The sequence below is a fragment of the Bufo gargarizans genome, chromosome 10 (assembly GCF_014858855.1).
Source record: "Bufo gargarizans isolate SCDJY-AF-19 chromosome 10, ASM1485885v1, whole genome shotgun sequence".
In the NCBI taxonomy this organism is placed as follows: Eukaryota; Metazoa; Chordata; class Amphibia; order Anura; family Bufonidae; genus Bufo; species Bufo gargarizans.
Window position 1 is genome coordinate 68,762,202 of NC_058089.1, and position 20,719 is coordinate 68,782,920.

General features: G+C 42.7%; 1 protein-coding gene across 2 annotated transcripts in view; it reads right to left on the reverse strand.

Moving 5' to 3' along the window:
- VRK3 (VRK serine/threonine kinase 3) overlaps positions 1-20,719 on the reverse strand; it is a 254,135-nt gene that overhangs the window by 68,522 nt on the left and 164,894 nt on the right. For both annotated transcript variants that reach the window (XM_044269695.1, XM_044269694.1), the window contains exon 11: positions 13,742-13,874. In XM_044269695.1, the coding sequence (XP_044125630.1) occupies positions 13,742-13,874 (133 nt within the window). The remainder of the gene's footprint in view (positions 1-13,741; positions 13,875-20,719) is intronic.

Consider the following 20,719-nt stretch of genomic DNA (forward strand, 5'->3'; position numbering starts at 1 on the left):
CTGCTGCTAGAACTCTGTGTGGCATTGACCTGGTCTCTAATCTGAGCTGCTGTTAACCTGCGATTTCTGAGGCTGGTGACTCGGATGAACTTATCCTCCGCAGCAGAGGTGGCTCTTGGGTCTTCCGTTCCTGGGGCGGTCCGCATGTGAGCCAGTTTCTTTGTAGCGCTTGATGGTTTTTGTGACTGCACTTGGGGACACTTTCAAAGTTTTCCCAATTTTTCAGACTGACTGACCTTCATTTCTTAAAGTAATGATGGCCACTCGTTTTTCTTTACTTAGAATTTATATTATGGCAAGAAAAAAGCAGCTAACAGTCTATTCAGTAGGACTATTAGCTGTGTATCCACCTGACTTCTTCACAACGCAACTGATGGTCCCAACCCCATTTATAAGGCAAGAAATCCCACTTATTAAACCTGACAGGGCACACCTGTGAAGTGAAAACCATTTCAGATGACTACCCCTTGAAGCTCATCAAGAGAATGCCAAGAGTGTGCAAAGCAGTAATCAAAGCAAAAGGTGGCTACTTTGAAGAACTTAGAATATTACATATTTTTAGTTGTTTCACACTTTTTTGTTATGTATATAATTCCACATGTGTTAATTCATAGTTTTGATGCCTTCAGTGTGAATCTTCAATTTTCATAGTCATGAAAATAAAGAAAACTCTTTGAATGAGAAGGTGTGTCCAAACTTTTGGTCTGTATTGTACATATATATATATATATATATATATATATAGAATAGATAAATAAGTACACCGCAGCACATCCAATGGTGAAAAAAACTGTGGGATCCTTTATTCACACAAGCAGCGACTTTTCGGTCCGCTTGCTGGGACCATTTTCAAGCAGCTTGCTTGAAAATGGTCCCAGCAAGCGGACCGAAACATCGCTGCTTGGGTGAATAAAGGAGCCCACAGTTTTTTCACCATTGGATGTGCTGCGGTGTACTTATTTATCTATTCTGGATTTGACACTGTGGTAGAGTGTCGACATCGCTGGCACTCAAGAACTTGCTACAAGGTGTGCTGCCCTGAACTCCCGTTGCTATATATATATATATATATATATATATATATATATATATATACACATATATATACACACACACACATACATATATACACACATACATGTCCATAAGAACATGTGCGTCAGGTGTGCATGTATGTACACATCATACATAAATCCAAGAACCAACATAAATTATTGGACCTAAAGATGGAAGGAGAGACACTAACAATATTGAGGAACGACTGGTGAACTAATGGTGATGAGTAGGGGAATTGATTGAATTAAATAACTGAGAAGTGGGGACAAGTGATTTAGGATATATGTGACATCAAACGCATATTAGACTCGTGTTGTGAACAAGGAAATGAGTAAGATAAAGTGCGTAATTAGAAAAAATAAATAAACACACAGTGAAGTGATTGGGTGGTTATAGATTAATTTCAAAAGCCTCATTTAGGCCCTGAGGATTCAGGCTGTTTAAATTATAAATCCAAACATCTCACGTCTTTTAATTGTCTGCATAATATTACGTCAGTCTATGTGAATCTGTTCTATAGGGGTAATGAAAATGCCTGAAAAAAGGCCCTGGTGATAATCAGCAACATGTCTCGAGACACTATGTATGAATTTCTTTTTAATGTTTGAACGGTGCTTATTCAGCCTGTTGCGTAACGTTTGTATGGTGCATCCCAAACCACATTGGCATTCGAGTAAATAAATCTCATTCTTTGACCCGCAATCCAAGTGCTGTTTGATGTTAAAAATGTCTCCAGTACTATTACTTTGGAATGAAGTGAAATTACGTATAGAGAAGCAGCACAGACACTTCGGTTGTCTACATTTGAAACTGCCCATTGGTCTGGACAAAAGGAGTGAACTAGCAGCTGGTGCTTCTATTTCTACATGATTACGCAGTTTGCTAGGGGCTAGTAGGTTCTTCAGTGTTTTTGCTCTTCTGAAGGTTAAGGGCGGAAGGGTAGGTAAGGATTTTCCTATAAATGGATCTTTAAGAATATGCAAATGTTTTGAAAGAATACCTCTAACACCTTTATGATTATTACTGTACATGGTAATAAAATTGGCACTCCATTAGCTCTTTTGATCCTCCTATGTTTGGTGTTGCTTATCGACTGATAGACAATTTTCTTGTGAAAGGGCCTTTGCTCTATTAAAGGCCGCCGCAACAATTCCGTGAGGATAGCCTTTCTTCAGGAATCTCCTGCGGATTATTTCACTTTGTAGGATAAAGTCCCTGTCTAGTGATCAGTCCTTAGATAGCAATGTCCCTATATACAGAAACTTTAGATATGAGTATTAGTTTGACACAAGGTGCTTTAGGGAACACTCCCCCTGACCTCCAAATAGGTGGTTCTTACATGTATTATTATTATTATTTTGTATATGTGCAGCTTTTTGTACCTGATGAAGGGGAGTGATTCCCAGAAACGCATTGTATTGCTGCACTAAAATACTGTACTCCTGATCCTGGTGACCTGTGGATGGTCTTTTGCACCGTGGGATGTTTTACTTCTGCAACTACATACCTTCTTTGGGGTTCCAGGCATCTCCGATAAGAAGATTCTCCCTTTTCCTGCGGCTGCAGACCAACGCTTTCCAGGTTTTCAGGATCCTTCTGATGAGCATTTATTAGAGTTGCGCCTAACAATAGCACATCCCTACAAGGTGAGCCTCGCAATTTATTTTCTCACCTTCTGGTACACGCAGAATTACCCTATGGTGCGCTCATCTGTTTAACCACTTCAGCCCCGCTAGGTGAAACCCCCTTCATGACCAGGCCACTTTTTACACTTCTGCACTACACTACTTTCATCGTTTATCGCTTGGTCATGCAACTTACCACCCAAATGAATTTTACCTCCTTTTCTTCTCACTAATGGAGCTTTCATTTGGTGGTATTTTATTGCTGCTGACATTTTAACTTTTTTTGTTATTAATCAAAATGTAACGATTTTTTTTGCAAAAAAATGACATTTTTCACTTTCAGCTGTAAAATTTTGCAAAAAAAACGACATCCATATATAAATTTTTCGCCAAATTTATTGTTCTACATGTCTTTGATAAAAAAAAAAAAATGTTTGGGCAAAAAAAAAATGGTTTGGGTAAAAGTTATAGCGTTTACAAACTATGGTACAAAAATGTGAATTTCCGCTTTTTGAAACAGCTCTGATTTTCTGAGCACCTGTCATGATTCCTGAGGTTCTGCAATGCCCAAACAGTAGAAAAACCCCACAAATGACCCCATTTCGGAAAGTAGACACCCTAAGGTATTCGCTGATGGGCATAGTGAGTTCATAGAACTTTTTATTTTTTGTCACAAGTTAGCGGAAAATGATGATGATTTTTATTTATTTTTTTTCCTTACAAAGTCTTATATTCCACTAACTTGCGACAAAAAATAAAAAATTCTAGGAACTCACCATGCCCCTCACAGAATACCTTGGGGTGTCTTCTTTCCAAAATGGGGTCACTTGTGGCGTAGTTATACTGCCCTGGCAATTTAGGGGCCCATATGTGTGACAAGTACTCTGCAATCAAAATATGTAAAAAATGGCCTGCAAAATCCGAAAGGTGCACTTTGGAATGTGTGCCCCTTTGCCCACCTTGGCATCCAAAAAGTGTCACACATCTGGTATCACCGTACTCAGGAGAAGTTGGGGAATGTGTTTTGGGGTGCCATTTTACATATACCCATGCTGGGTGAGAGAAATATCTTGGCAAAAGACAACTTTTCCCATTTTTTTATACAAAGTTGGCATTTGACCAAGATAATAATCTCACCCAGCATGGGTATATGTAAAATGACACCCCAAAACACATTCCCCAACTTCTCCTGAGTACGGCGATACCAGATGTGTCACACTTTTTTGCAGCCTAGATGCGCAAAGGTGCCCAAATTCCTTTTAGGAGGGCATTTTTAGACATTTGGATCCCAGACTTCTTCTCACGCTTTAGGGCCCCTAAAAAGCCAGGGCAGTATAAATACCCCACATGTGACCCCACTTTGGAAAGAAGACACCCCAAGGTATCCAATGAGGGGCCTGGCAAGTTCATAGACATTTATTTTTTTTCGCAAAAGTTAGCGGAAATTGATTTTTTTTTTGTTTTTTCTCACAAAGTCTCACTTTCCGCTAACTTAGGACAAAAATTTAAATCTTTCATGGACTCAATATGCCCCTCAGCAAATACCTTGGGGTGTCTTCTTTCCAAAATGGGGTCAGTTGTGGGGTGTTTGTACTGCCCTGGCATTTGAGGGTCTCCGCAATCATTACATGTATGGCCAGCATTAGGAGTTTCTGCTATTCTGCTTATATTGAGCATACAGGTAATGAGATTTTTTTTTTTTCAGCCTGTGGGCTGAAAGAAAAAAAATGAACGGCACAGATTTCTTCATTCGCATCGATCAATGTGGATGAAAAAATCTCTGCCAAAAAAAAAAAAAATGGAGGGGAAAGGCGTCTGTCAGGACATAGGAGCTCCGCCCTACATCCATACCCACTTAGCTCGTATGCCCTGGCAAACCAGATTTCTCCATTCGCATCAATCGATGTGGATGAATAAATCATTGCCGGGATTTTTTTTTTTTTTTTATATATATATATATATATATATATATATATATATATATATATATACACACACACAAAGTGTTTGCCAAAGCATAGGAACGCCGCCTCCTCCTCAGCTCGTATGCCTTGGCAAACGTATCTGTCACTGCAGAGGAGAAAATCCCGTCTTGCAGCGCCGCATACACCGACTTGCGTGTAATCTGACAGCAGCGCAATGCTTCTGTCAGAATGCACATCGGTGCTGCAGCTAGTAGATCGGTTGGTCCACCTGGAAGGTAAAAAGACAAAAAAAAAAAGAAAAAACCAGGCCACAACGCAATAATTTTATTAACTTTGGAACAGAACATGTAACTTTAACTTTTTGAACTAAACATTAACGTGTTTGCTTACTGGTGTTTTTTTTTTTTTTTTTTTTTTTTTTTTACCTTTATAGAACAAACCTCTCCTTCCCCATGGGTCAATGTGCAAAGCGCAAATCGCCCAAAGATGTGGCGAAGTGCGTTATGCACTTTGTCCCATGTGAAAGGAGACGTTTGCAGCAGCTGTGAGTGAATGGGCCCTAATAGCCCTGTGTGCCTATCCTGGTGAGATGATCCCTATGCTAGGTGTACCTGTATGTGGTACTTTCGGAAACACTCCCCTAAGCATAGGGCAGGGTGGTCAGGACAGTCAGGACAGAAATAGCGGGTGTCACGCCTTATTCCACTCCTGCTACAGACACGACATCTTTTTCGGGGTGACGGGTGGGTTGAGGTACCAGCAACGACATTGGGGAAATGTCGCTCGTGTAGACGGCTAACTACACTGGTGGATGGGGCCACGGAACCTCCTGGATACAGGAGGTTCTCGATGATCTCTTCCTGAAATTTGAGGAAGGATCCAGTTCTCCCAGCCTTACTGTAGAGAACAAAACTATTGTACAGAGTAGGGCTGCACGATATGGGAATTTTGTGCGATTGCGATTAGGGCCCTAAAAATTGCGATAACGATATGCGATGCGATATTTTAAAGGAATTGTGCTAGAGGTCTATTTGCTTGGATTTTCCCATATGAGCCGCTGACGCGGCTGGGTATGACATAGTTATGGGGGATCTGTGGATGACGCTGTGTTGTGGGGGATCTGTGGAGGGTGCTGTGTTGTGGGGGATCTGTGGAAGACGCTGTTTATATGGGGGATCTGTGGAGGACGCTGTTTATATGGGGGATCTGTGGAGGACGCTGTTTATATGGGGGATCTGTGGAGGACGCTGTTTATATGGGGGATCTGTGGAGGACGCTGTGTTGTGGGGGATCTGTGGAGGACGCTGTGTTGTGGGGGATCTGTGGAGGACGCTGTGTTGTGGGGGATCTGTGGAGGGCGCTGTGTTGTGGGGGATCTGAGGAGGGCGCTGTGTTGTGGGGGATCTGAGGAGGGCGCTGTGTTGTGGGGGATCTGTGGAGGACGCTGTGTTGTGGGGGATCTGTGGAGGACGCTGTGTTGTGGGGGATCTGTGGAGGACGCTGTGTTGTGGGGGATCTGAGGAGGGCGCTGTGTTGTGGGGGATCTGTGGAGGACGCTGTGTTGTGGGGGATCTGTGGAGGACGCTGTGTTGTGGGGGATCTGTGGAGGACGCTGTGTTGTGGGGGATCTGTGGAGGACGCTGTGTTGTGGGGGATCTGTGGAGGACGCTGTGTTGTGGGGGATCTGTGGAGGACGCTGTTATATGGGGGATCTGTGGAGGACGCTGTTATATGAGGGATCTGTGGAGGACGCTGTTATATGGGGGATCAGTGGAGGGCGCTGTTATATGGGGGATCAGTGGAGGACGCTGTTATATGGGGGATCAGTGGAGGACGCTGTTATATGGGGGATCAGTGGAGGACGCTGTTATATGGGGGATCAGTGGAGGACGCTGTTATATGGGGGATCTGTGGAGGACACTTATGGGGGACCTGTGGATGGCACTGTTATGAGGGATCTGTGGAGGGTGCTGTTATGGGGGATCTGTAGAGTGCGCTGTTATGGGGGACCTGTGGAGGGCGCTGTTATGGGGGACCTGTGGAGGACACTTATGGGGGACCTGTGGAGGACACTTATGGGGGACCTGTGGAGGACACTTATGGGGGACCTGTGGAGGACACTTATGGGGGACCTGTGGAGGACACTTATGGGGGACCTGTGGATGGCACTGTTATAGGGGATGTGTGGAGGACACATAGGACTATGAGGGGGGCCAGCTTAAGACATATAGCATCTTATGCTGGTCCCCCTCATGTGTCCTAAACTGGGCACATAACTGCCCTTTGCGTGTAAAGTGTTTTACTAGTGTGTGTGTGTGTGTGTGTGTGTGGGGGGGGGGTGAAACACTCTCTTTCCTAACAGGTCCGGCCTCTGTACTCACTATGAATGCAATGCACTGCAGTGAGCGGCAGCGAGGTGGCCGGCCGGCGCGTGACTGACGTCACTTAGTAACGCTCCTGCTTCCTGAAGTGGGAGGAGCGTTACTAAGTGACGTCAGTCACGCGCCGGCCGCCACCTCGCTGCCGCTCGCTGCAGAGCATTGCATTCAGAGTGAGTACAGAGGTCAGACCTGTTAGGAGAGAGATTGTTTCACCCACACACACTAGTAAAACACTTTACACGCAAAAGGCAGTTATGTGCCCTGGGCCCCTTAAATAATCGCGGCATTTTCCGGTCGGCCAAATCGCCATATCGCATTTGCCGATTATCGCGATTCGATTACTTTTTCGATTTATCGTGCAGCCCTAGTACAGAGCCAATTGAATTAAATATACAGACACCTTCTTATACCAGCGTCTGGTTCTGCGGGAAACTAAATACGGAGACAACATCTGGTCATTGAAGTCCACCCCTCCCATGTGGAGGTTATAGTCGTGGACTGAGAGGGGCTTTTCAATGACACGGGTTGCTCGCTCAATTTGTATTGTCGTGTCTGCGTGAATGGAGGAGAGCATGTAAACGTCACGCTTGTCTCTCCATTTCACCGCGAGCAGTTCTTCGTTACACAGTGCGGCCCTCTGCCCCCTTGCAAGACGGGTGCTAACGAGCCGTTGGGGGAAGCCACAGGCGCCAATCCGTTCTAGAAACAAATGCCTAAAGAGGGCCACACTTGTGTAAAAATTGTCCACATAAAGATGGTACCCCTTGCCGAATAAGGGTGACACCAAGTCCCAGACTATCTTCCCACTGCTCTCCAGGTAGTCAGGGCAACCGACCGGCTCCAGGGTCTGATCTTTTCCCTCATAGACACGAAATTTGTGTGTATAGCCTGTGGCCCTTTCACAGAGCTTATACAATTTGACCCCATTCCCGGGCGCGCTTGCTTGGGATGTATTGTTTGAAGCCAAGGCGCCCGGTAAAATGTATAAGGGACTCGTCTACGCAGATGTTTTGCTCAGGGGTATAAATATCTGCAAATTTCAGGTTGAAATGGTCTATGAGGGGCCGAATTTTGTGGAGCCGGTCAAAAGCAGGGTGGCCCCTGGGACGGGAGGTGCTGTTATCACTAAAGTGCAGGAAACGCAGGATGGTCTCAAATCGTGTCCTGGACATAGCAGCAGAGAACATGGGCATGTGATGAATCGGGTTCGTGGACCAATATGACCGCAATTCATGCTTTTTTGTCAGGCCCATGTTGAGGAGGATGCCCAGAAAAGTTTTAATTTCGGAAACTTGGACTGGTTTCCACCGGAAAGGCTGGGAATAAAAGCTTCCCGGGTTAGCGGTTATAAATTGTGTGGCATACCGGTTTGTCTCTGCCACAACTAAGTCTAAGAGCTCCGCAGTCAAGAACAGCTCAAAAAATCCCAGGGCCGAACCGATCTGAGCTGTCTCAACCCGAACTCCAGACTGGGCGGTGAAAGGGGGAACTACAGGTGCGGCTGAAGTTGGGGACTGCCAATCAGGGTTTGCCAGCACCTCTGGGATTCTAGGGGCTCTACGGGCACGTCTTTGCGGTGGCTGCGACGGGGTCACTACTGCACGTGCCACCGTACCAGCTTCAACTGCCCTTCTGGTGCTCGCTACTTCACCAGGTTGTACGGCAGTGCTGGTACTAGGTCCAGGAAGGGCTGGGCTGCTGGTGTATGCCTCACCACGTAATCCGACAGCACCAGCCCCACTCTGCTGCTCTTGAAGCGGATCCTGCGCAACCTGCGGTCTAGCGACACGGGGCCGGGTACGCCTGCTGCTATCAGGGACCTCAACCTCCTCGTCCGAACTTTGGGTCAGAGAGCCACTGCTTTCTACAGGTTCGTATTCTGACCCGCTGGATTCATCAGATGAGGGTTCCCACTCCTCATCCGACTGGGTCAGAAGCCTGTAGGCCTCTTCAGAATAATACCCCCTGTTAGACATGTGGGCAACTAAATTTCGGGGTATTCCCTGAAACTACCCAAGAAAAAAAAAGCAAGCCTGTCTTACAAATGGGAGGCTAGCGAAGTACCGGAGGCCGCTGCAGTTGATAAAAAATATCAAAACTGATTTTTTTATCGCCACAGTGCGTGTAAAGTGAATGTGCAGCGATCAAAAAAAAATTTTTTTTGGTCACTGCGGTGGGGCGGGCGTGGGCGAACGCACGTGTGGGCGACCGATCAGGCCTGATCGGGCAAACACTGCGTTTTGGGTGGAGGGAGAACTAAAGTGACACTAGTACTATTATAGATCTGACCGTGATCAGTTTTGATCACTTCCAGATACTATAAAAGTACAAATGCTGATTAGCGATACGCTAATCAGCGAATAACGGACTGCGGTGCGGTGGGCTGGGCGCTAACCGATCCCTAAACTACCTAACCAAGGGGCCTAAACTATACTGAAACCTAACGGTCAATACCAGTGAAAAAAAAAAGTGACAGTTTGCACTGATCACTTTTTTCCTTTCACTAGTGATTGACAGGGGTGATCAAAGGGGTGATCAAAGGGTTAATTGGGGTGATCTGGGGCTAGTATGTGGTGTAGTGGGTACTCACAGTGATGTATGCTCCTCTGCTGGAACCAACCGACCAAAAGAAGGAGCAGAGGAGCACAGCAGCCATATAACCCCATCATATTTACTAATATGTGGGGTTAAATGGCTGCTGATTGTTTTTTTTGAAAATCAGCAGCCTGCCAGCCAATGATCGTGGCCGGCAGGCTGCTGACGAAATACTGTGCTGCGAAAAGCCGGCCCGCGATGCGCATGCGCGGCCCGGCTGTGACGTAATCTCGCGAGATGACGCACGGATGCGTCCAGGAGGAATAAAGCAACCACCTCCCGGACGCATCCGTGCGTTATGCGGTCGGGAGGTGGTTAATTACAGTATAACCAAGCCTGCTTACCGAATACAATATATACATGGGAGCTGTCACCATACAGAAAATGTAGATGGGATACAAAAAAGATGGCCATGGAGATTGCACTGTATAATGCGTGTGTGTTATTTTGATCTGCAGGCCAGATGGGAACATTCCTTCAGTTTCAAGAGGTGTCAATCAAGACCCTGATTGTCAAAACCAGAAAGGGGCTAGGGCCCCAGAAGTTCTGGTGCCTGTGTTGTACTAGGGCAACATTTCCCTGGTGAAATCTCTCAATATATAAGGAAGGGACAGACCCAAAAAAGATGCAGAGTGTGTTCTGCTGTGTGACCACATACGGGGTGTTCCCCATATTGGTGCTCCTTCCCCTTCTGAGCTGGCAGTAATGCAGATCACAAACATTTAACCTCTCAGATGCCGTGGTCACACCTGGCATCTGAGTGCCCTAAATACCGGAAGCATGTGATCAGAAGAGTCTGGGCTTGTGTGTGCCAGCCATGGTCATAGTGAATAAGAGGAGGCTGCTGCATAGCCTTTCCGATGAAGCCCTTGTCTGCAATAGAGCTCTACAGGTGAAACTCGAAAAATTAGAACATCGTGCAAAAGTTCATTTATTTCAGGCTCAAAGTGTCACACTCTAGTCAGCTAATTAATCCATACCCCCTGAGCAAAGGGTACCTGAGATTGTGACTTTGGAGTTTTCATAAACTGTAAGCCATAATCATCCAAATTATACCATATAAAGGCTTGAAATATCTCGCTTTGCATGTAATGAGTCTATCTCATATATAAGTTTTACCTTTCAAGTTGCATTACTGAAATAAATCAACTTTGCACGATATTCAAATTTTTCAAGTTTCACCTGTATAGGAAAGTAGTAAAATCATCATAGACTCAAATGCCAGTGCTTTGGAGTCTATGACAATAGCAATACAGTTTCCTATGGAAACTATAAAGAAAGTGTAAAAAATAAATACAGTTTTTATAAATAAAAAATATAAAAATTCAAATCACCAACCTTTCCGCAAAATGAGAATAAAAAATGTAAAAAAATAAATAAATACACATCATGGATATGTGCGTGCGAAAACATCTGTACTATCAAAATATAAAAGTATTAATCCCATATTGAAAAAGGCAAAACGAAAAAAGATCAAAGAGTTATATACACCCCTTGTATATGGTATCAATGAAAAGTACAGATCGCCCCGCAAAAAAATTTGTCCTCATACAGTTCCATACACATAACTACAAAAAGCTATAGGGGTCAGAAAATGACAGCAAAAATTAAAAACGCAAGGAAAACTATACATATGTGATATCGCCGGATTCGTACTGACCGAGAGAATGAAAATCACAAGTCAATTTTACCACATAATGAAAGCCATAAAAAAAAAAAACTGTAAAACTGTGGCAAAAATGACTAAATCCTGGCATAGCACATGGGTACCCTATAAACATGTGCTATGCCAGGATTAGCAGAACTCCTGCCTGTGCCTGCTTCGCTAAGCTAAGAGTCCTGCAGGTCAGCTTTTAAGCTTAGCGATGCAGGAACCCTCTCCGCTTAGCTAATCCTGGCATAGCACATGTGCTATGCCAGGATTTAGACAACTTCTGTGGGAACACAGGTAGGGGCAGCAATGTGCGCTCCTGCCCATACTCCATGCGCTGCAGTCACATTCATAAACTGTAGAGCCCATACTCCGTACAAAATGCAGTAATAAAGTATATTACAAAAAGTATTATTAGGGCATTTAGGACATTTTACCAAAAATGTAATTAAAAGTTTAGTTACTCTTTAAGGTGAAAACTGGCTTGGTCTTCAAGGGGTTAAGCCAGGTAGAATGGAGAGAGGCATAGGCATGGTGGAGCTTGAGGATTGTTTTCTCTGTGATGATATCACAGTCCCTGCATTTGGCCACAATTGTTTTACAACCCCTGGTAGAGCAGAGTTATTTCAGTTTGCACTGCTTGCACATGGAAATATTTATCTGCAAGGTAATCTCATTATAAAAGTAGATGGAGTACTGAAATTAAGCTATAAGACAATTATTATTCTCTTAATAGGCCTAGATACAGGTGTTCTAAACAGACAAGAGCATAAAGAAGACATATGTATATTGGCTTCTGTACGTCTCCTATGTGCGCTCCCACGGTCCCAGCCACCAAAGAGGTAGCGCTTTTTCCTATAGTGTGCAAGCACGACCACTGCTGCTGGATTGCAGCGTGGTTGTAACCATTGAAACGATCAGCATATAATGTGCTGAAAATATTGAATTCAGTCAGCAAAGGAAGAAATATGGACAATCACAATACATTACTAAGTGCCTTCTATTAACTTTCTCTACATGTTAAATGCCACTTGCTGAAGTGAGAGAACCCCTTTAATTTTTTTACTTTTCCGTTCACATAGCCATATGAGTGCTTGTTTTTTGTGAGACATGTTGTGTCTTTTAATAGTACCATTCAGTTTACCATATCTTGTATTAAAAATCAGAAAAATTTTTATTTGTGGGGTGAAAAACAACAACACGATTCTCACTTTCACCAGAAAAGTGGCTTTTAAAAGTTGCAAGCTGTGTGTTTGAGACTTTTTAATGAGGAAAAGTCTCTTTTTACACCGCCCTTGCCACTTTACCGAAAGGGAACATGGGAAGGATGGGAAAAGAGTGTGTTTAACAGCAGAGATACATTTATGTTCATTTACATTAGTTTTCTGGTACAAATGAAGCCAGAAATCTATAGCAGCCCTGAGTTGTATATTTTGCTGCTTTACAAATATAAATGTCTTTGAAAAACAAAAATATTTTCATCACCATATTCGGACACTTTTTATATTAATGTCTACAGCAGTGAATGGGTACTTTTTTTGTAGGATATGGGCTGAAGTTTTTATTGGTAACATTTCGCGGTACATATAACTTTTTGATCACTTTGTTATTAGACAAGTTGACCCAAAAAGTTATTCAGGCAAACGGATTTAGTTTCCGTTACACTTTTCATCGTACGGAATAAAAACTTTTATATTTTAATAGTATGGACATTTTCGGAGAATGGTGTTACCACTTACCGTAAGTTTATTTTTTGTTTCTTTTTAAATTTAAAATTGGGAAAAGGGGTGATTTGTATTTTTTATACTTTTGAATTTATTCATATTTTTACAAAAGGGTGCTTTATTTTTTTTATTTTCTTTAGTTACCCTTAATGGACTTAAACATGCTGTCATTTGATCACTTATACTATAAGCTGCAATAACATTTTATTGCAGCCCATGGGATTTTTACAGGCTTCCTGTTAAACCTTGCTGCAAGCAGGGTTTAATAGGCAGCTTCTTATGGCAGGCCTGGGAGCCTTCGCAATAGAGACTGATCGGCATCTCACAATTGTGCCATGAGAGGAAGTCCCCCTCCCTCTGACTAACCTCTCATTTGCCGTAATTACTACAAACGGTGACATCTGAGAGGTTAAATGACCGGAATCAGCATTCTCTCTGATTCTGATCACTGCCGGCGTGTATCAGCTGTACTATACAGTTTACAGCTGCCTCATATGGAGCCCGGGAAATGGTTCCATACACCCCTCTTTGAATAATAGTCCACTTTTTGATGATGCTAAGATTATGACTAGTAACTTTCTAATGTTACTTGTTTTGAGACTTAGCTTGCTTTTTTAAATTTGTTACAATTGATGTATTCCAGTAAAATATAATTTCAAAAAAGACAAATGTTAATTAATCTAAATGATTGGTTAAAGAATGTTAGATATGCTTATTTGTAAGAGACAATGATAAGATAAGAGAATATAAGGCCATACTGGAAACATACTGGAAAAATACATACCAGCACCATTATGAACATCCAGGCTAATGAACTCCACTGTGCCTTCATTAGGGGTTCTGCTGCCAACCTTGTAATTCACATGATTTCCATCAGGACTATAGCGAAATGCATTATAATATCCTGCCAGATAGACCTAGGGAAAAATAAACAATTTAAGGGGGTTATCAGAGACCAAAAAATGCCCCCCATATGCCTGGGCCCCTCACACTGAATCTACTTACCTGGCTCCCCGCACCGCCACTGCTGCTTCTCGCTGTGAGTGGATGAAAACATCAGGTGTCGGGGGAAGCGCAGCTAATGGCAGGCGGGGACGGGGAGGCTCATCCCTGTCAACACCTGCCATTGCCCCCCCCCCACACACCCCACACTGGATGTTTTCATCTGTGCACGGGGAGAAGCAGCAGCTGCGGTGGGGGAGGGGGAGGGGGACCAGGAGCAGCGCAGAGAGCGGGGAGCCAGGTAAGTAGATTCAGTGTGAGTGGCCTAATTTTAGACGGTGTAAATTTTGACTTTGCAGTCTAATGCTGGATGATAAATCTGGTGCACCTCTAGACTGTATAGTCTGACCTTATAACACCTATTATTTCATCTACTTTACACGAGAAACGTGTGCCAAAAGTTTGGCATATATTTTCTTTTTTTTGCTGCACAGTGTATTAAGTTAAATCTTCATTCTGGAGCCACTTACCTTTACCTGCTAAGCCATGTCCCCTTTTTGGAGTTGAAAAATGTGCACTCAATAAATGTGCTGAAAGGCATGTCCTCCAGTAGCAATGAACTCAAGAGAGAGAAAAGTTCTCAATGGAATAGCAAGAGAAAACCATATTCAACAAATAATCACCTTTCTCACCCTAACTGCTACCAGAACTTTTAGGTGCTTTGCATCAATTCTGGCATTCTGAGGTTGGCTTTTGCCCAGCACCTCTTCAGAGGTAGGTCTTCCTCTCTGCTCCACTAGGTTGTGAGAGGAACTCCCAGGCATTTACTACTGTCGCAGGAAAATGTGGACAGTACACGGATTCTATCCCTGTGCTGCTTGTTATTTCTGCATAACTAGTGACTTAAATGGGTCTCAAGCAACCTCAAATATGGTCTGGAAAAATTACTTGTGTATTTCGTGTAACTGAAAAACAGATCTGTAAAAACTGCTGAAGTGTGGATGCCCCCCATGGAAATAAACGGGTTAGTGCTGCTGCTCTGATTCTACCAGCTATGATGTCATTGAGGTCAGTGAATGGCTGCAGTGGTCACATTAAGTAAATGGGGACATTATCATTACAGCCTAAAAAAACACAGCCTGATAAGATGGGTCAGAGTGAGACTTCCGATTCAGGCGCTGAGATGCAGGACGCGGAGTAAGTGTGCTCCGGCCGTCCCTCACCAATATCACGCTCCGGATTCAGCATACCAGCACAGAAGAGGCAATTGTTGAGCACTTAGCCGCGCCTCTGGGAGGCGATTTAGATGAACTTGGAGGCGTTATTAGTTTTCAAATTTAGCCGGGCACGGCACTTCAGAGAAGAGTTCCTGGGCACCGTGGAGAAAGAATAACGCCCCTCTGGGCTCCTTACAGTGTCATTTGCATATCATAAGAATCAATTTTTTTGAAGAAATGACAAGACTCACAATAAAAAGAACAAAACAGATGGAAAAAAGGTACTCTATTAAACATGGATTCCTGAAAAAAAAAAAAAAAGGGTAAATTGCTAGTGACAGATTCCCTTTAAGGAGTTGGTATTCGTCACAATTGACGCCCATCTTTGAGGGGTCACCGTTCTGAATACTGAGGGGAGGGAGGGGTTAGGTTACATTGTTGTGTCGGGGACTGGCTTTTTTTTTTTTATTATTGTTCTTCTCTTTTAACTGTCCTCCCAGAATCACAAAGTTGGTGTTGATCTTACTGAGTCTATTTCTGGGCGATTGATAGGTATTGAAATATGAAGGCGATTTCAAGGAATATAAAGGGTTTCAGATCTCCCCACAAGAGATGGATGGTGCTACGTTGCCTAAAGAGAGCTAATCCTGATATTGCGCTTCTTCAGGAGTCACATCTAGCGATGGGGGATTTTGAAAGAATTAACAAATTATGGGTTAGAGAGGTTCATGGGCCGGCTTCGATTGACAGGAAAGCGGGAGTCCAAATCTTATTGAATAAGAATCTGAGTTGCCAGGTCCTGGGGGTTGTCATCGGATACTAGAGGCCATTGGGTCCAGATCCTGCTATCAGTTCAGGACACTCAATATAGTATCTACAGCATTTATGACCCTAATGTTAATAATGCTGGTTTCTTTAATGACCTAGAAGTACAATTACAGACTTTTACCCAAACAAAATTATAGGGGGATATTTCAATTCTGTAGTGATGGCAGCAGAAGATAAAAAGCAGGGTAAACCCTTACAGACTAGTTCTAACCCGCAGGACAGAGCCATGGGTAGGTTGATGGAGGGAGTGGTCCTGGTGGATCCATGGCGCCAAATGCATCCTAATGAAATAAGCTACACCTTTTATTCACATAAAAAAAAAAAAAACTCATAGTCGAGACTCTATTACAGGGATGGCCAACCTGCGGCTCTCCAGCTGTTGCAAAACTACAACTCCCAGCATGCCCAGACTGCCTACAGCTAGCAGCCTACAGCAAGGCATGGTGGGAGTTGTAGTTTTAAAACAGCTGGAGAGCCGCAGGTTGGCCAGCCCTGCTCTATTATATACTGGTTAGCTCCCACTTGATGGGAAAAGTGGAAATTACATCTATTGGCGACATGGTGATATCTGATCACTCCCCAGTCTGGATCCAGTTGAGGGACACAAGTATCCCAAAGGCTCGGATTATTTATGGAGGTTCCCCTCAAATTTAGTAACCAGTGAAAACTTTGTTAATAAGCTGATAGGGTGGTGGGAAGAATTCAAAGGTGATAATCTATGGATTTCTATCTCGACCCTTCAGACTCCAGAAGGGGACTCGCCAAGGGTGTCCGCTTTCGCCCCTTTGGTTTAACCTTTCCCTTGAACCGTTAGCAAGATACTTGTGTCACTCAGACCTTTATGACGGGATAGAGATTGGAAGCAAACAATTGAAAGTCGCACTTTTCGCAGATGTAGTGTTGTTTTTAGCCAAGCCACAGGAACACATTGAGCGAATATTGCAGAATCTGGCCCTTTTCGGGACGTACTCGGGTTTGTTGTGCATTTTCATAGGTAAATGCATTGATATCCAATTATTCTAGTCAAGATTAATGTTCATTGCCTTTAAGAGCCATGCTCGACTATAGTTAAAATTTTGTATGTCTTGAGTAGGCCAAAGTAAGGTTACACAAAGGTTTCTGCTTTTGTGTTATTCTTTTCATGAATGTACCAGTCTGAGAAGAATCCTCCTTGTCTACTTATAAATTTATGACGGGAGATAAAGATAAGCTCTATGCAGCTGGTGATTATTGCCTATACAATTAGGTATTTATTAATGAAGCAAAATATATAATATGTATATATTCATTTAATGAGCCTTAGTTAGTCCTTAGCATAAGACAATCAGTAGGAAATTATATATATATATATATATATATATATATATATATATATATATATATATTACTTTATATTATATTGTTATATGTTATGAAGAATATCCAGTATATTATATATATTTCTCATTAGGAGAATATTTGTCTCTAAAAGAGTGTCTGTAAAGATGTGTATTTTGTAACAATGAATCACATATTTGGTATGACAGGAGGTACTGATATCTCTGAGAAAACAAGGCCATTCATATCATTATGATCCATAAATCATCAGTGTGAGAAACACCCAAAGAGATGCCTAGAGGTCTGTCTCTAATTGCTGCAAGTGTTGAAATTAATCCCTATAGCTTTGAATTAAAGCTTCCAAGATCAAATGTATAGAATACGCTTTATTCAGACTTACATAACTTAACCCTTTATACTAAGATGCAAATAGCTTATACAGCAGTGCCACCTAGGTATGAGTAGGTGACATTACAACAGTAGCAAAAGTGCATTCTGGGTAGGGTTATGATGTCACTTTTTTTTTATCAATAGTCACGCGGATCCGACAATGATTGGAAAGTTCTAAACTAGGAAGGTGTGTCTAACTGATAAGTTTGTAATCATAAACCATACACAGGAGGAGGAGAGGGAGAAGTAAAGCTCTTTGGAGGGGTCTATCAAGATGAAAGCCATGGTGAGATGCGCTATGATGGACCACCCAGCTTTCCTAGGAGCAGAAGTGAGATTCCTACTAGGACTTGGTAAGAGATCCAGAAAATGATATTATATTTTATTAAGACTAATTTGATCGTGTGGGTGAAATTATACCATTTAGATTGGCGAATAAATTAATTAATTAATCGATCATCTCCATATTGAGATGTAGTATTAGGATATTGTGAGGCTTCATTCTACCTGCAGAAGAATCAAGACTTAATCTAGCAAAGCATTAAATAATTGATATATATATATATATATATATATATATATATATATATATATAAAAATATAAAAATTATTATTCGCCAAGCTAAGTGATGGATTCCCACAGGAAAGACTTATTTCAAGTCCTTCCCACTTAAGATATGGTCTAGCAAAGATTTTAGATCCCTGTTATTTGTCTTAATAATCTTACCAAAGTCACATATGTGAAAATAGTCCAGGATGGGGCGGAAGGATACAGTTATCTCTTCTAAGTTATATCCTTGGATGGATTTGCCCATCTTGAGGTCATGTGATGTGTAGTTGGGTAGAAGGGGGCAGAATGTATTTAGCATTCTATTTTGATGTCTAGGATTAGACATGCCAATCTTGATATCATGAGGTTTTCTCTAACTCTCTATCCTAACTAAAAAATAGCTTTGTTATAATGTGACAAGTTATTTCCACTCACATGTATTTCTAAGCTTGTAATGCTTTATATTAACGCTATATATATATATATATATTCATTTGCATGTATCATTGTGTTTATTTACTTATATATGTTTATAACCTTGTAACAAATAAACCTGTGTATTATTGTATAATGCAGAACTACATGTTTATCATTAATGTCACCTCACGTCAAAAAAAACGTATTTATTTATCTGAGGAAATAGTCAGACTCAGATGCGAATTGTATCAATTAGGTTGTCTACAATTCACTAGGTCGTGATGTTAAGAATTTATGACTAGGGATGAGCGAACCCGAACTATATAGTTCGGGTTCGTACCGAATTTTGGGGTGTCCATGACACGGACCCGAACCCGGACATTTTCGTAAAAGTCCGGGTTCGGTGTTCGTCGCTTTCTTGGCGCTTTTTGAAAGGCTGCAAAGCAGCCAATCAACAAGCGTCATACTACTTGCCCCAAGAGGCCGTCACAGCCATGCCTACTATTGGCATGGCTGTGATTGGCCAGAGCACCATGTGACCCAGCCTCTATTTAAGCTGGAGTCACATAGCGCCGCCCGTCACTCTGCTCTGATCAGCATAGGGAGAGGTTGCGGCTGCGACAGTAGGGCGAGATTAGGCAGATTAACTCCTCCAAAGGACTTGATTAATTGATCGATCTGCAGCTGTGGATCATTGAGCTGCTGATACTCAATTGCTCACTGTTTTTAGGCTGCCCAGACCGTTTGTCAGTCACTTTTTTCTGGGCTGATCGGCGGCCATTTTGTGTTGCGCCAGCACAAGCTGCGACCAAGTGCATTTAACCTTCAATGGTGTGGTTGTTTTTTGGCTAAAGCCTACATCAGGGTGAAGATGTCACACCAAGTGCATTTAACCAGCAATAGTCTGTTTATTTTTTGGCCATCTACTACATCAGGGGCAAGCTGCGCCCGTCGCCAAGTGCATTTAACCATCAATAGTGTGGTTATTTTTTGGCCATATCCCAGTCTAATTCTGTCAGTAAACGTATACCTGTTACCCAGCGCCTAAATACTAGGCCTCAAGTTTATATCCAGCTAAATCTGTCGTTACTGGTGTGGCTGGTCAAGTTATTTAGTGTCCGTCAAAGCACATTTTATGTTCTGGGTTGATATACAATTCCCAATTTAGCAATTTCATAATTTAGCGGTTTCTGCTGTATCAGAGCTATTTGAAATCTATCCCTAAAAGGGTATATCATATTCAAGGTGCACATAGGGCCATTCAGAATAACTTCACACACACGCTACTGTGCATTTCCAAGTCTAATTCTGTCAGTAAACCTATACCTGTCACCCAGCGCCTAAATACTAGGCCTCAAATTTATATCCTGCTAAATTGCTGTGGCTGGGCAAGTTATTTAGTGTCCGTCCAAGCAGTTTTTGTTCTGGGTTGAAATACAATTCCCAATTTAGCAATTTCATAATTTAGTGGTTTCTGCTGTATCAGAGCTATTTGAAATCTATCCCTAAAAGGGTATATCATATTCAAGGTGCACATAGGGTCATTCAGAATAACTTCACACACCCGCTACTGTGCATTTCCAAGTCTAATTCTGTCAGTAAACCTATACCCGTCACCCAGCGCCTAAATACTAGGCCTCAAATTTATATTCAGCTGAATTTGAATTCAATACATTGGGCCAAATAATATTTTTGTTGTTGTGGTGAACGATAACAATGAGGAAAACATCTAGTAAGGGACGCGGACATGGTCGTGGTGGTGTTAGTGGACCCTCTGGTGCTGGGAGAGGACGTGGCCGTTCTGCCACATCCACATGTCCTAGTGTACCAACTACCTCAGGTCCCAGTAGTCGCCAGAATTTACAGCGATATATGGTGGGGCCCAATGCCGTTCTAAGGATGGTAAGGCCTGAGCAGGTACAGGCATTAGTCAATTGGGTGGCCGACAGTGGATCCAGCACGTTCACATTATCTCCCACCCAGTCTTCTGCAGAAAGCGCACAGATGGCGCCTGAAAACCAACCCCATCAGTCTGTCACATCACCCCCATGCATATCAGGGAAACTGTCTCAGCCTCAAGTTATGCAGCAGTCTCTTATGC